Source organism: Hemiscyllium ocellatum, unplaced genomic scaffold (assembly GCF_020745735.1).
Source record: "Hemiscyllium ocellatum isolate sHemOce1 unplaced genomic scaffold, sHemOce1.pat.X.cur. scaffold_734_pat_ctg1, whole genome shotgun sequence".
NCBI lineage: Eukaryota > Metazoa > Chordata > Chondrichthyes > Orectolobiformes > Hemiscylliidae > Hemiscyllium > Hemiscyllium ocellatum.
Genome location: NW_026869204.1, coordinates 28,519 through 44,603, shown reverse-complemented (window position 1 = coordinate 44,603; position 16,085 = coordinate 28,519). Strand labels below are relative to the sequence as shown.

The 16,085-nt window shown below is 55.3% G+C and overlaps 1 protein-coding gene across 3 annotated transcripts in view; it reads left to right on the top strand.

Moving 5' to 3' along the window:
• Positions 1 to 381: 381 nt before the first annotated feature.
• The window catches only part of LOC132814199 (eukaryotic translation initiation factor 4H-like), a 32,096-nt gene continuing 16,392 nt past the window's right edge, over positions 382 to 16,085 (top strand). For all 3 annotated transcript variants that reach the window (XM_060823412.1, XM_060823414.1, XM_060823411.1), the window contains exons 1-3: positions 382 to 488; positions 7,128 to 7,318; positions 10,876 to 10,940. In XM_060823412.1, the coding sequence (XP_060679395.1) occupies positions 433 to 488; positions 7,128 to 7,318; positions 10,876 to 10,940 (312 nt within the window). In that variant the 5' untranslated portion in view covers positions 382 to 432. The remainder of the gene's footprint in view (positions 489 to 7,127; positions 7,319 to 10,875; positions 10,941 to 16,085) is intronic.

The window sequence follows — 16,085 nt, the reverse complement described above, 5'->3', positions numbered from 1 at the left end:
GGAATATCCGCCAGGCTCAAAGATGGCCGCGCCCGCGTGCTCAATTCGGCACAGCGCTGCTCGCGGAGGGCGGCCAGGATGCAAAGGACCCCGCAAGACCCAGGTGGGAGAATTAGGCGTCCGAAGCGGGCGCCTGACTGCTCAAGGAGGAAGGAACCCAGAAGAGCTCAGCTCCGCAGCGGCGAGGGGTGTTTTTAAACAGGGTCTGGGCGGGGGGCGGCTAAGGGAGAAGGGGGCGGAGGAAAACGGAGGGGTCGTCGCAGGCATTCGTGGCGGACTCCACTGTTTGCTGGGGTAGGAAGGAGGGAAGGGGGTCCTGGCGAAACCCCGCCCAGCGGGAGGAGGCCCCGCCCCCTTCCACGCCCCTTGCCCCGCCCCCTCCCCGAGCTCTCCCGTCCCACCCCCTTCCCTCCGAGGGCAGGAGCGACCAAGATGGCGGACTTCGACGACTACGAGGATCGGGCCTACAGCAGCTTCGGGAGCCGGAGGTGAGAGCGGCCCCAGGCGGGTTGGTAAGCGAGCAAAGGGAGGGGGGAGGGATCGCGCGGGGCCGTCCCCCCGCCGCCAGCGGCCCGCGGGTGGGACGGATGGCGGCGGATTGCGCCCGAAGGCCGCAGGCTCTGTCCGAGCGGCGGCGGAGAGACCTCGGAACGCCAGGGAGGGGGGGGGTTCGGGGTAATGAGCAATACCCTGACCCCCTCCACCGTCAATACACCCGGGAGGGGGTCGGGGTAATGAGCAATACCCTGACCCCCTCAACCCTCAATACACCCGGGAGGGGGTGGGAGTAATGAGCAATACCCTGATTCCCTCTATTACCCTGAGAGGGGGTGGGTGAATTGATCAATACCCTGACCCCCTCTATTACCCTGAGAGGGGGTGGGTGAATTGATCAATACCCTGACCCCCCCCCATTACCCTGAGAGGGGGTGGGTGAATTGATCAATACCCTGACCCCCCCTCTATTACCCTGAGAGGGGGTGGGTGAATTGATCAATACCCTGACCCCCTCTATTACCCTGAGAGGGGGTGGGTGAATTGATCAATACCCTGACCCCCCCCTCCCCCATTACCCTGAGAGGGGGTGGGTGAATTGATCAATGCCCTGACCCCCCTCTATTACCCTGAGAGGGGGTGGGTGAATTGATCAATACCCTGACCCCCCCCCCCCCCCCAATGACCCTGAGAGGGGGTGGGTGAATTGATCAATACCCTGACCCCCCCGCCCCCTCTATGACCCTGAGAGGGGGTGGGTGAATTGATCAATACCTTGACCCCCCTCTATTACCCTGAGAGGGGGTGGGGGAATTGATCAATACCCTGACCCCCCCCCCCCCCCCATTACCCTGAGAGGGGGTGGGTGAATTGATCAATACCCTGACCCCCCTCTATTACCCTGAGAGGGGGTGGGTGAATTGATCAATACCCTGACCCCCCTCTATTACCCTGAGAGGGGGGTGGGTGAATTGATCAATACCCTGACCCCCCTCTATGACCCTGAGAGGGGTGGGTGAATTGATCAATACCCTGACCCCCACTATGACCCTGAGAGGGGGTGGGTGAATTGATCAATACCCTGACCCCCCTCTATGACCCTGAGAGGGGGTGGGTGAATTGATCAATACCCTGACCCCCCTCTATGACCCTGAGAGGGGGTGGGTGAATTGATCAATACCCTGACCCCCCTCTATGACCCTGAGAGGGGGTGGGTGAATTGATCAATACCCTGACCCCCACATCTATGACCCTGAGAGTGGGTGGGTGAATTGATCAATACCCTGACCCCCCCATCTATGACCCTGAGAGGGGGTGGGTGAATTGATCAATACCCTGAACCCCCCCCCCATGACCCTGAGAGGGGGTGGGTGAATTGATCAATACCCTGACCCCCCCATCTATGACCCTGAGAGGGGGTGGGTGAATTGATCAATACCCTGAACCCCCCCCCATGACCCTGAGAGGGGGTGGGTGAATTGATCAATACCCTGACCCCCCTCTATGACCCTGAGAGGGGGTGGGTGAATTGATCAATACCCTGACCCCCCTCTATTACCCTGAGAGGGGGTGGGTGAATTGATCAATACCCTGACCCCCCTCTATGACCCTGAGAGGGGGTGGGTGAATTGATCAATACCCTGACCCCCACCCCCCATTAGCCTGAGAGAGGGTGGGTGAATTGATCAATACCATGACCCCCTTCTATTACCCTGAGAGGGGGTGGGTGAATTGATCAATACCCTGACCCCCTCCTATTACCCTGAGAGGGGGTGGGTGAATTGATCAATACCCTGACCCCCTCCTATTACCCTGAGAGGGGGTGGGTGAATTGATCAATACCCTGAACCCCCTGTTACCCTGAGAGGGGGTGGGTGAATTGATCAATACCCTGACCCCCCCCCATTACCCTGAGAGGGGGTGGGTGAATTGATCAATACCCTGACCCCCCTGTTACCCTGAGAGAGGGTGGGTGAATTGATCAATACCCTGACCCCCCGCCCCCTCTATGACCCTGAGAGGGGTGGGTGAATTGATCAATACCTTGACCCCCCTCTATTACCCTGAGAGGGGGTGGGTGAATTGATCAATACCCTGACCCCCCGCCCCCTCTATGACCCTGAGAGGGGGTGGGTGAATTGATCAATACCTTGACCCCCCTCTATTACCCTGAGAGGGGGTGGGTGAATTGATCAATACCCTGACCCCCTCTATTACCCTGAGAGGGGGTGGGTGAATTGATCAATACCTTGACCCCCTCTATGACCCTGAGAGGGGGGTGGGTGAATTGATCAATACCCTGACCCCCCTGTTACCCTGAGAGGGGGTGGGTGAATTGATCAATACCCTGACCCCCCGCCCCCTCTATGACCCTGAGAGGGGGTGGGTGAATTGATCAATACCCTGACCCCCCTCTATGACCCTGAGAGGGGGTCGGCGAATTGATCAATACCCTGCCCCCCCCCCCATGACCCTGAGAGGGGGTGGGTGAATTGATCAATACCCTGACCCCCCCATCTATGACCCTGAGAGGGGGTGGGTGAATTGATCAATACCCTGACCCCCCCATCTATGACCCTGAGAGGGGGTAGGTGAATTGATCAATACCCTGACCCCCCCCTCTATGGCCCTGAGAGGGGTGGGTGAATTGATCAATACCCTGAACCCCCCCCCAATGACCCTGAGAGGGGGTGGGTGAATTGATCAATACCCTGACCCCCCCCTCTATGACCCTGAGAGGGGTGGGTGAATTGATCAATACCCTGACCCCCCCCCCATGACCCTGAGAGGGGGTGGGTGAATTGATCAATACCCTGACCCCCTCTATGACCCTGAGAGGGGGTGGGTGAATTGATCAATACCCTGACCCCCTCAATGACCCTGAGAGGGGGTGGGTGAATTGATCAATACCCTGACCCCCCCCCCCAATTCCCTGAGAGGGGGTGGGTGAATTGATCAATACCTTGACCCCCCCCCCAATTCCCTGAGAGGGGGTGGGTGAATTGATCAATACCTTGACCCCCCTCTATTACCCTGAGAGGGGGTGGGTGAATTGATCAATACCTTGACCCCCCCCCATTACCCTGAGAGGGGGTGGGTGAATTGATCAATACCTTGACCCCCCCCCATTACCCTGTGAGGGGTTGGGTGAATTGATCAATACCCTGACCCCCCCCCCCCCCAATTCCCTGAGAGGGGGTGGGTGAATTGATCAATACCTTGACCCCCCTCTATTACCCTGAGAGGGGGTGGGTGAATTGATCAATACCCTGACCCCCTCTATGACCCTGAGAGGGGGTGGGTGAATTGATCAATACCCTGACCCCCCCCCATTACCCTGAGAGGGGGTGGGTGAATTGATCAATACCCTGACCCCCCCTCTATGACCCTGAGAGGGGGTGGGTGAATTGATCAATACCCTGACCCCCCCTCTATGACCGTGAGAGGGGGTGGGTGAATTGATCAATACCTTGACCCCCTCTATGACCCTGAGAGGGGGTGGGTGAATTGATCAATACCCTGACCCCCTCTATGACCCTGAGAGGGGGTGGGTGAATTGATCAATACCCTGACCCCCCCTCTATGACCCTGAGAGGGGGTGGGTGAATTGATCAATACCTTGACCCCCCTCTATGACCCTGAGAGGGGGTGGGTGAATTGATCAATACCCTGACCCCCCCCTATGACCCTGAGAGGGGGTGGGTGAATTGATCAATACCCTGACCCCCTCTATGACCGTGAGAGGGGGTGGGTGAATTGATCAATACCCTGACCCCCCCTCTATGACCCTGAGAGGGGGTGGGTGAATTGATCAATACCTTGACCCCCCTCTATGACCCTGAGAGGGGGTGGGTGAATTGATCAATACCCGGACCCCCTCTATGACCCTGAGAGGGGGTGGGTGAATTGATCAATACCCTGACCCCCCCCTATGACCCTGAGAGGGGGTGGGTGAATTGATCAATACCCTGACCCCCTCTATGACCGTGAGAGGGGGTGGGTGAATTGATCAATACCCTGACCCCCTCTATGACCCTGAGAGGAGGGGGGTGAATTGATCAATACCCTGACCCCCCGTTACCCTGAGAGGGGGTGGGTGAATTGATGTAGCCCCCGGTTCCTCCTCCCCCTCCCATGGCCCTGTGTCACTGTGTTTGGGGGGGGTGGGGGGGGTTAATGACTGTTGTGATGTTCCTGAACTGACCCCTGTCTTGTCTCTCTCTCTCTCCCCCCCCCCCCCCCACCTTTAACCCCCTCCGTCTCCCCAACTCTCCCATTCCTCTTCCTCCCCCTCCCGTTCCCTTCTGTCTCCTCATTCCCCCCGTTCCCCCCCTCCTCACTCCCCGTTCCCCCTGTCGCCCCCTCCCATTCCCCTCTGTGACCCCCCGTTCCCCCCCCTCACTCCCCGTTCCCCCTGTCGCCCCCATTCCCCTCTGTCTCCCCCCTCTCCCTCACTCCCTGTTCCTCTGTCGTCCCTCCCATTCTCCTCTGTCTCCCCCCTCTCGTTCCCCTCTCCCTCACTCCCTGTTCCCCTGTCGTCGTCCCCCGTTCCCCTCTCCCTCACTCCCTGTTGCCCCCATTCCCCTCTCCCTCACTCCCTGTTCCCCTGTTGACCCCCCCATTCCCCTCTCCCTCATCCCCCCGTAACCCCCCCGTCTCTCTCCCTGTTCCCCTGTCGCCCCTCCCGTAACCCCCCCGTCTCTCTCCCTGTTCCCCTGTCGCCCCTCCCGTAACCCCCCTGTCTCTCTCTCCCTGTTCCCCTGTCGCCCCTCCCGTAACCCCCCCGTCTCTCTCCCTGTTCCCCTGTCGCCCCTCCCGTAACCCCCCCGTCTCTCTCCCTGTTCCCCTGTCGCCCCTCCCGTAACCCCCCTGTCTCTCTCTCCCTGTTCCCCTGTCGCCCCTCCCGTAACCCCCCCGTCTCTCTCCCTGTTCCCCTGTCGCCCCTCCCGTAACCCCCCCGTCTCTCTCCCTGTTCCCCTGTCGCCCCTCCCGTAACCCCCCCGTCTCTCTCCCTGTTCCCCTGTCGCCCCTCCCGTTCCCCCCTGTCTCTCTCTCCCTGTTCCCCTGTCGCCCCTCCCGTTCCCCCCTGTCTCTCTCTCCCTGTTCCCCTGTCGCCCCTCCCGTAACCCCCCTGTCTCTCTCTCCCTGTTCCCCTGTCGCCCCTCCCGCAACCCCCCGTCTCTCTCTCCCTGTTCCCCTGTCGCCCCTCCCGTAACCCCCCTGTCTCTCTCTCCCTGTTCCCCTGTCGCCCCTCCCGTAACCCCCCCGTCTCTCTCCCTGTTCCCCTGTCGCCCCTCCCGTAACCCCCCTGTCTCTCTCCCTGTTCCCCTGTCGCCCCTCCCGTTCCCCCCTGTCTCTCTCTCCCTGTTCCCCTGTCGCCCCTCCCGTTCCCCCCTGTCTCTCTCTCCCTGTTCCCCTGTCGCCCCTCCCGTAAAACCCCTGTCTCTCTCTCCCTGTTCCCCTGTCGCCCCTCCCGTAACCCCCCTGTCTCTCTCCCTGTTCCCCTGTCGCCCCTCCCGTTCCCCCCTGTCTCTCTCTCCCTGTTCCCCTGTCGCCCCTCCCGTAACCCCCCTGTCTCTCTCCCTGTTCCCCTGTCGCCCCTCCCGTAACCCCCCTGTCTCTCTCTCCCTGTTCCCCTGTCGCCCCTCCCGTAACCCCCCTGTCTCTCTCCCTGTTCCCCTGTCGCCCCTCCCGTAACCCCCCTGTCTCTCTCCCTGTTCCCCTGTCGCCCCTCCCGTAACCCCCCTGTCTCTCTCTCCCTGTTCCCCTGTCGCCCCTCCCGTAACCCCCCCGTCTCTCTCCCTGTTCCCCTGTCGCCCCTCCCGTAACCCCCCCGTCTCTCTCCCTGTTCCCCTGTCGCCCCTCCCGTTCCCCCCTGTCTCTCTCTCCCTGTTCCCCTGTCGCCCCTCCCGTAACCCCCCCGTCTCTCTCCCTGTTCCCCTGTCGCCCCTCCCGTAACCCCCCTGTCTCTCTCCCTGTTCCCCTGTCGCCCCTCCCGTAACCCCCCTGTCTCTCTCTCCCTGTTCCCCTGTCGCCCCTCCCGTAACCCCCCCGTCTCTCTCCCTGTTCCCCTGTCGCCCCTCCCGTAACCCCCCTGTCTCTCTCTCCCTGTTCCCCTGTCGCCCCTCCCGTAACCCCCCCCGTCTCTCTCCCTGTTCCCCTGTCGCCCCTCCCGTTCCCCCCTGTCTCTCTCTCCCTGTTCCCCTGTCGCCCCTCCCGTAACCCCCCCGTCTCTCTCCCTGTTCCCCTGTCGTCCCTCCTGTAACCCCCGTCTCTCTCCCTGTTCCCCTGTCGCCCCTCCCGCAACCCCCCGTCTCTCTCCCTGTTCCCCTGTCGTCCCTCCTGTAACCCCCGTCTCTCTCCCTGTTCCCCTGTCGCCCCTCCCGCAACCCCCCGTCTCTCTCCCTGTTCCCCTGTCGTCCCTCCTGTAACCCCCGTCTCTCTCCCTGTTCCCCTGTCGCCCCTCCCGCAACCCCCCGTATCTCTCCCTGTTCCCCTGTCGTCCCTCCTGTAACCCCCGTCTCTCTCCCTGTTCCCCTGTCGCCCCTCCCGCAACCCCCTGTCTCTCTCCCTGTTCCCCTGTCGTCCCTCCCGTAACCCCCCTGTCTCTGCCCTCCCTCCTCCCCGGGCAGGAGGCAGCGAGGGGGAGGCGGCGGAGATGGGCCGCGCCGTCAGAAGGAGCTGCCGACCGAGCCCCCGTTCACGGCTTTCGTGGGGAACCTCCCTTTCAACGCCGTCCAGGGGGACATCGACCACATCTTCAAGGACCTGCAGGTTCGCAGCATCCGCCTGGTCCGGGACAAGGAGACTGACAAGTTCAAAGGTCAGTCGCTTCCCCTACCCCACCCCCCTCCTCCCCGCAACCAAATCCTGGGCCTTGCGCTCTGCCAGGGCCCCACGGGGCATCTTCGCCCAGCGCGCCACCCTCGGCTCCGAGAGCCCACGCCACAGCCCCGGGCTCCTGTCCCCTGCACCTCTCTCTCTCGCTCTCTCTCTCTCGCTCTCTCTCTCTCTCTCTCTTCTCAGCCTCCCCGGGCCGGACATATCAGAGCCGGGAGGTCACGTCGCGGCTGTGTTGGTGAGGCCGCGATTCCGGTCTCCCGGAAGGATGTTGGGAAAGGGCTCGGAAACCGTTTACAAGGATTTGAGCTCCAGGGAGAGGCTGGGGCTGTTTCCCAGGGGTGTTGGAGACTGAGGGGGTGACCTTATAGAGGTTTATAACATCATGAGGGGGACATGGATAGGGTAAATAGACAAGGTCTGTTCCCCCCAGGGGGGTGGGTCAGGGAGAGTCCAGAACTAGAGGGGGAGAGGGGAAAGATTGAAAAGGGGTAACTTTTATCCCCCAGAGGGTGGTGCGTGTGTGGGAGGAGCTGCCAGAGGAAGGGGTGGGGGCTGGGGGCAATGCCAACATTGAAAAGGGGGATGGGGAGGGGAACAGGAAGGGTTTAGAGGGAGAGGGGCCAAGTGCTGGCAAACGGGGGACTGGGTTAGGTGAGGGATATCCGGGTCAGCACGGACGGGGTGGGGCCGAAGGGTCTGTTTCCGTGCTGGACATCTCTGTGACTGCGTGACCCATCTCTGCCCTGGACTACACACCTTCACAGTTAAACCAAACCCAGATGCAGCTGGGATAGAGTATAGTACTTATTTTTTGGAAAAGTATGTGCATGAGAAAAAGGTGTTTAGGGGAATAAGGAGAGGGATTTTGTTCCAGACCAGGGACTGCAGTGTGGGTGTGAGAGCGAGAGAGCAGCCCCTGAGCATTGGCAACTCAGCTCCTGGGTCCCTGAGCGCTGCAGAGAGGCAGCCTAGACCGCTGCCAACTTGAAGTCTCTCTCTCTCTGTCTGTCTGCCTCTCTCTCGCTCTCTCGCTCTCTCTCTCACTCACACACACACGCACACACACATGCGCTCTCTGTCTCTCTCTCTCTCACACACGCACCCCACACATGCTCTGTCTGTCTCTCTCTCTCTCTCTCTCGCACATGTGGGAACAAGCCCTCCGGCCCAACAAGTCACCATCGATCCTCCAAAAAGTATCCCACCCAAACCCTTTCCCCATTACTCTACATTTACTCCTGACTAATACACCAACTTAATTACAACATCCCTGGGCACTACGGGACAATTTCCCCACGGCCAGCCCACCCTAACCTGCACATTCCTGGCCACTATGAGACAATTTCCCCACGGCCAATCCACCCTAACCTGCACATCCCTGGGCACTACGGGACAATTTCCCCACGGCCAATCCACCCTAACCTGCACATCCCTGGGCACATCGGGACAATTTTCCCACGGCCAATCCCACCCTAACCTGCACATCCCTGGGCACTACGGGACAATTTCCCCACGGCCAATCCACCCTAACCCGCACATCCCTGGGCACTACGGGACAATTTCCCCACGGCCAATCCACCCTAACCTGCACATCCCTGGGCACTACGGGACTATTTCCCCATGGCCAATCCACCCTAACCTGCACATCCCTGGGCACTACGGGACTATTTCCCCATGGCCAATCCACCCTAACCTGCACATCCCTGGGCACTACGGGACAATTTCCCCACGGCCAACCCACCCTAACCTGTACCTCTTTGGGCTGTGGGAGGAAACCGGAGCACCCGGAGGAAACCCACGCGGTCACGGGGAGAATGTGCCAAGTCCCTCACAGACCATCCTTCACTGAGGGTGAGATCAAAACCAGGTCCCTGGCGCCATGAGGCTGCAGTGCTAACTGAGCCACCGTTACAGTTGAAAGGCATTGGGACAGCTCCATGGATGGGAAGGGTGCTTGGCGTTGGACAGTGTGCAGAGGTGACTCACCAGAACGTTGCCTGGTACAGGAAGGAGGCGCGCTGTTGGCGAGTTTTGAGAAGATTTGTAGCTCAGGCTAAGGTTTTGAATATGGGTTAGCTCGCTGAGCTGGAAGGTTCGTTCCCAGACGTTTCGTCACCCTGCTAGGTAACGTCTTTGGTGGCCCAGGAGACGCAGTGAAGATGTTCCCTCGTAGGATGACGAAACGTCTGGAAACGAACCTTCCAGCTCAGCGAGCAAACCCACATCCAGAGGCTCGTTCCAAACAGAGTTGGTGTAGACTCGGGATTATTTTCATCAGAAAAAGACGTGGTGTGTTTGTGGGGGGGGGCCTGAATTCTTTACAGAGATGGGAACTGTGCACAGTGCTCCCGGTGTGGGTCTGACTGAAGGATACAGAGACGGGAACTGTGCACGGTGCTCCCGGTGTGGGTCTGACTGAGGGATACAGAGACGGGAACTGTGCACGGTGCTCCCGGTGTGGGTCTGACTGAAGGATACAGAGACGGGAACTGTGCACGGTGCTCCCGGTGTGGGTCTGACTGAGGGATACAGAGACGGGAACTGTGCACGGTGCTCCTGGTGTGGGTCTGACTGAGGGATACAGAGATGGGAACTGTGCACGGTGCTCCCGGTGTGGGTCTGACTGAGGGATACAGAGACGGGAACTGTGCACGGTGCTCCCGGTGTGGGTCTCACTGAGGGATACAGAGACGGGAACTGTGCACGGTGCTCCCGGTGTGGGTCTGACTGAAGGATACAGAGACGGGAACTGTGCACGGTGCTCCCGGTGTGGGTCTGACTGAAGGATACAGAGACGGGAACTGTGCACGGTGCTCCCGGTGTGGGTCTGACTGAGGGATACAGAGACGGGAACTGTGCACGGTGCTCCCGGTGTGGGTCTGACTGAGGGATACAGAGATGGGAACTGTGCACGGTGCTCCTGGTGTGGGTCTGACTGAGGGATACAGAGATGGGAACTGTGCACGGTGCTCCCAGTGTGGGTCTGACTGAGGGATACAGAGACGGGAACTGTGCACAGTGCTCCCAGTGTGTGTCTGACTGAGGGATACAGAGATGGGAACTGTGCACAGTGCTCCCAGTGTGGGTCTGACTGAGGGATACAGAGATGGGAACTGTGCACGGTGCTCCCAGTGTGCGTCTGACTGAGGGATACAGAGATGGGAACTGTGCACAGTGCTCCCAGTGTGGGTCTGACTGAGGGATACAGAGACGGGAACCGTGCACAGTGCTCCCAGTGTGGGTCTGACTGAGGGATACAGAGACGGGAACTGTGCACGGTGCTCCCAGTGTGCGTCTGACTGAGGGATACAGAGATGGGAACTGTGCACAGTGCTCCCAGTGTGGGTCTGACTGAGGGATACAGAGACGGGAACCGTGCACGGTGCTCCCCGTGTGGGTCTGACTGAGGGATACAGAGACGGGGAACTGTGCACGGTGCTCCCGGTGTGGGTCTGACTGAGGGATACAGGGACGGGAATTGTGGCGGTAACCATATTTTTTTAATTAATACTTGGACGTTTTGTTGTGTATGTGCAGGGTTTTGTTACGTGGAATTTGACGATGTCGAAACTCTTGAGGAAGCACTAACGTTTGATGGAGCTGTGAGTGTTTTACAATTTCATATTGTAGCGTTTCCCTCGAAAGAACAGATAGTTGGGAGGGAGTTACAGACTGGAATCTAATCGAGGGGTACAGGGAGGTTTATATGCAGAATAACAGATACCTGGGAGGGAGTTACAGACTGGAATATAATCGAGGGTTTTGGGGTGGTTTATGTACAGAATAACAGATACCCAGGAGGGAGTTACAGTCTGGAATCTAATCGAGGGGTACAGGGAAGTTTACATGCACAATAACAGATACCCTGGGACAGGGTTACAGACTGGAATGTATTCGAGGTTTTCAGGGTGGTTTATCTACAGAATAACAGATACCAGGGAGGGAGTTACAGACTGGAATCTAATCGAGGGATTAGGGGTGGTTTATATACAGAATAACAGATACCCGGTAGGGAGTTACAGACTGGAATCTAATCGAGGGGTTCAGGGTGGTTTATATACGGAATAACAGATTAACCAGGAGGACGTTACAGACTGGAATCTAATCGAGGGGCTCGGGCCGGTTTATATACAGAATAACAGCTCCCCGGGAGGGAGTTACAGACTGGAATCTAATCGAGGGGTTCAGGGTGGTTTATGTACACAATAACAGATACCCCGGGACAGAGTTACAGACTGGAATGTATTCGAGGTTTTCAGGGTGGTTTATATACAGAATAGCACATACCCGGGAGGGAGTTAGAGACTGGAATCTAAATGAGGGGTTCAGGGTGGTTTATATACAGAATAACAGCTCCCCGGGAGGAAGTTACAGACTGGAATCTATTCGAGGGTTTCAGGGTGGTTTATATACAGAATAACAGATACCCGGGAGGGAGTTACAGACTGGAATCTAATCGAGGGGTTCAGGGTGGTTTATCTACAAAATAACAGATACCCGGGATTGAGTTACAGACTGGAATCTAATCGAGGGGTTAGGGGTGGTTTATATACAGAATAACAGCTCCCCGGTAGAGAGTTACAGACTGGAATCTAATCGAGGGGTTCAGGGAGGTTTATATACAGAATAACAGATACCCGCGAGAGAGTTACAGACTGGAATCTCATCGAGGGTTTCGGGGTGGTTTATATACAGATTAACAGATACCCGGGAGGGAGTTACAGACTGGAATCGAATCGAGGGGTTCAGGGAGGTTTATATACAGAATAACAGATACCCGCGAGAGACTTACAGACTGGAATCTTATCGAGGAGTTCAGGGTGGTTTACATACAGATTAACAGATACCCTGGACGGAGTTACAGACTGGAATCTAATCGAGGGGTTCAGGGTGGTTTATATACGGAATAACAGATACCCCGGGAGGGTGTTACAGACTGGAATCTAATCGAGGGGTTCAGGGTGGTTGATATACAGAATATCAGATTACCCAGGAGGACGTTACAGTCTGGAATCTAATCGAGGGGCTTGGGCAGGTTTATATACAGAATAACTGCTCCCCGGGAGGGAGTTACAGACTGAAATCTAATCGAGGGGTTCAGGGTGGTTTATATACAGAATAACAGATACTCGGGAGGGAGTTACAGACTGGAATCTGAATGAGGGGTTCAGGGTGGTTTATGTGCTGAATAACAGATTCCCGAGTGGGAGGCACAGACTGGAATCTAATCACGGTTTCAGGGTGGTTTATGTGCTGAATAACAGATACCCGGGACGGAGTTACAGACTGGAATCTAATCGAGGGGTTCAGGGTCGTTAATACACAGAATAACAGATACCCGGGATGGAGTTACAGACTGGAATCTAAATGAGGGGTTCAGGGTGGTTTATATACAGAATAACATGTACCCGGGAGGGAGTTACAGACTGGAATCTAATCGAATGGTACAGGGAGGTTTATATACAGAATAACAGATACCCGCGAGAGAGTTACAGACTGGAATCTCATCGAGGGTTTCGGGGTGGTTTATATACAGATTAACAGATACCCGGGAGGGAGTTACAGACTGGAATCGAATCGAGGGGTTCAGGGTGGTTTATATACAGAATAACAGCTCCCCGGTAGAGAGTTACAGACTGGAATCTAATCGAGGGGTTCAGGGAGGTTTATATACAGAATAACAGATACCCTGGACGGAGTTACAGACTGGAATCTAATCGAGGGGTTCAGGGTGGTTTATATACGGAATAACAGATACCCCGGGAGGGTGTTACAGACTGGAATGTATTCGAGGATTTCGGGGTGGTTTATATACAGAATAACACATACCTGGGAGGGAGTTACAGCCTGGAATCTAATCGAGGGGTTCAGGGTGGTTGATATACAGAATAACAGATACCCGGGAGGGAGTGACAGACTGGAATCTAATCGAGGGTTTCGGGGTGGTTTATATACAGAATAACAGATACCCGGGAGGGAGTTACAGACTGGAATCTAATCGAGGGGTTCAGGGTGGTTTATATACAGAATATCAGATTACCCAGGAGGACGTTACAGACTGGAATCTAATCGAGGGGCTTGGGCAGGTTTATATACAGAATAACTGCTCCCCGGGAGGGAGTTACAGACTGAAATCTAATCGAGGGGTTCAGGGTGGTTTATATACAGAATAACACATACTCGGGAGGGAGTTACAGACTGGAATCTAATTGAGGTGTTCGGGGTGGTTTATATACAGAATAACAGACACCCCGGGAGGGAGTTACAGACTGGAATCTAATCGAGGGTTTCGGGGTGGTTTATATACAGAATAACAGATACCCGGGAGGGAGTTACAGACTGGAATCTAATCGAGGGGTTCAGGGTGGTTTATGTACAGAATAACAGATACCCAGGAGGGAGTTACAGACTGGAATCTAATCGAGGGGTTCAGGGTGGTTTATATACAGAATAACAGATCCCCAGGAATGAGTTACTGACTGGAATCTAATCGAGGGGTTCAGGGTGGTATTCTGTATATAAATCACCCTGAACCGCTCATTTCGATTCCAGTCTGTAACTCCATCCCGGGTATCTGTTATTCTGTATATAAACCACCCCGAAATCCTCGATTAGATTCCGGTCTGTCACTCCCTCCCGGGTATCTGTTATTCTGTATATAAACCTCCCTGTACCATTCGATTAGATTTGAGTCAGTAACTCTCTACCGGGGAGCTGTTATTCTGTATATAAATCGAGGGGTTCAGGGAGGTTTATATACAGAATAACAGATACCTGGGAGGGAGTGACAGACTGGAATCTAACCGAGGGGTTCGGGGTGGTTTATATACAGAATAACAGATACCCGGAGGGAGTTACAGACTTGAATCTATTCGAGGGGTTCTGGGTGGTTTATATACAAAATAACAGATACCCGGGAGGGGGTTACAGACTGGAATCCAAACGAGGGGTACAGGGAGGTTTATATACAGAATAACAGATACCCGGGAGGGAGTTACAGGCTGGAATCTAATCGAGGGGTTCAGGGTAGTTTTTATACAGAATAACAGATACCCGGGATGGAGTTACAGACTGGAATCTAATCGAATGGTACAGGGAGGTTTATACACAGAATCACAGATACCCGGGAGGGAGTTACAGGCTGGAATCTAATCGTGGGTTTCAGTGTGGTTTATATACAGTATAACAGATACCCGGAAGGGAGTTACAGACTGGAATCTAATCGAGGGTTTCAGGGTGGTTTATATGCAGAATATCAGATTACCCAGGAGGATGTTACAGACTGGAATCTAATCGAGGGGCTCGGGCAGGTTTATATACAGAATAACAGCTCCCCGGGAGGGAGTGACAGACTGGAATCTAATCGAGGGTTTCGGGTGGTTTATATACAGAATAACAGATACCCGGTAGAGAGTTACTGACTCGAATCTAATTGAAGGGTACAGGGAGGTTAATATACAGAATAACAGCTCCCCGGGAGGGAGTGACAGACGGGAATCTAATCGAAGAGATCGGGGTGGTTTATATACAGAAAAACAGATACCCGGGATGGAGTTACAGACTGGAATCTAATCCAGTGGTTCTGGGTGGTTTTTATACAGAATAACAGATACCCTGAATGGAGTTACAGACTAGAATCTAATCGAGGGGTACAGGGAGGTTTATATGCAGAATAACAGATACCTGGGAGGGAGTTACAGACTGGAATATAATCGAGGGTTTTGGGGTGGTTTATGTACAGAATAACAGATACCCAGGAGGGAGTTACAGTCTGGAATCTAATCGAGGGGTACAGGGAAGTTTACATGCACAATAACAGATACCCTGGGACAGGGTTACAGACTGGAATGTATTCGAGGTTTTCAGGGTGGTTTATGTACAGAATAACAGATACCTGGGAGGGAGTTACAGACTGGAATCTAATCGAGGGTTTCGGGGTGGTTTATATACAAAATAACTGCTCCCCGGGAGGGAGTTACAGACTGGAATCTAATCGAGGGGTTTAGGGTGGTTTATATACAGAATATCAGATTACCCAGGAGGGAGTTACAGACTGGAATCTAATCGAGGGGTTCAGGGTGGTTTATATGCAGAATAACAGATACCTGGGAGGGAGTTACAGACTGGAATATAATCGAGGGTTTTGGGGTGGTTTATGTACAGAATAACAGATACCCAGGAGGGAGTTACAGACTGGAATCTAATCGAGGGGTTCAGGGTGGTTTATATACAGAATAACAGATCCCCAGGAATGAGTTACTGACTGGAATCTAATCGAGGGGTTCAGGGTGGTATTCTGTATATAAACCACCCTGAACCGCTCATTTAGATTCCAGTCTGTAACTCCATCCCGGGTATCTGTTATTCTGTATATAAACCACCCCGAAATCCTCGATTAGATTCCGGTCTGTCACTCCCTCCCGGGTATCTGTTATTCTGTATATAAACCTCCCTGTACCCTTCGATTAGATTTGAGTCAGTAACTCTCTACCGGGGAGCTGTTATTCTGTATATAAATCGAGGGGTTCAGGGAGGTTTATATACAGAATAACAGATACCTGGGAGGGAGTGACAGACTGGAATCTAACCGAGGGTTTCGGGGTGGTTTATATACAGAATAACAGATACCCGGGAGGGAGTTACAGACTTGAATCTATTCGAGGGGTTCTGGGTGGTTTATATACAAAATAACAGATACCCGGGAGGGGGTTACAGACTGGAATCCAAACGAGGGGTACAGGGAGGTT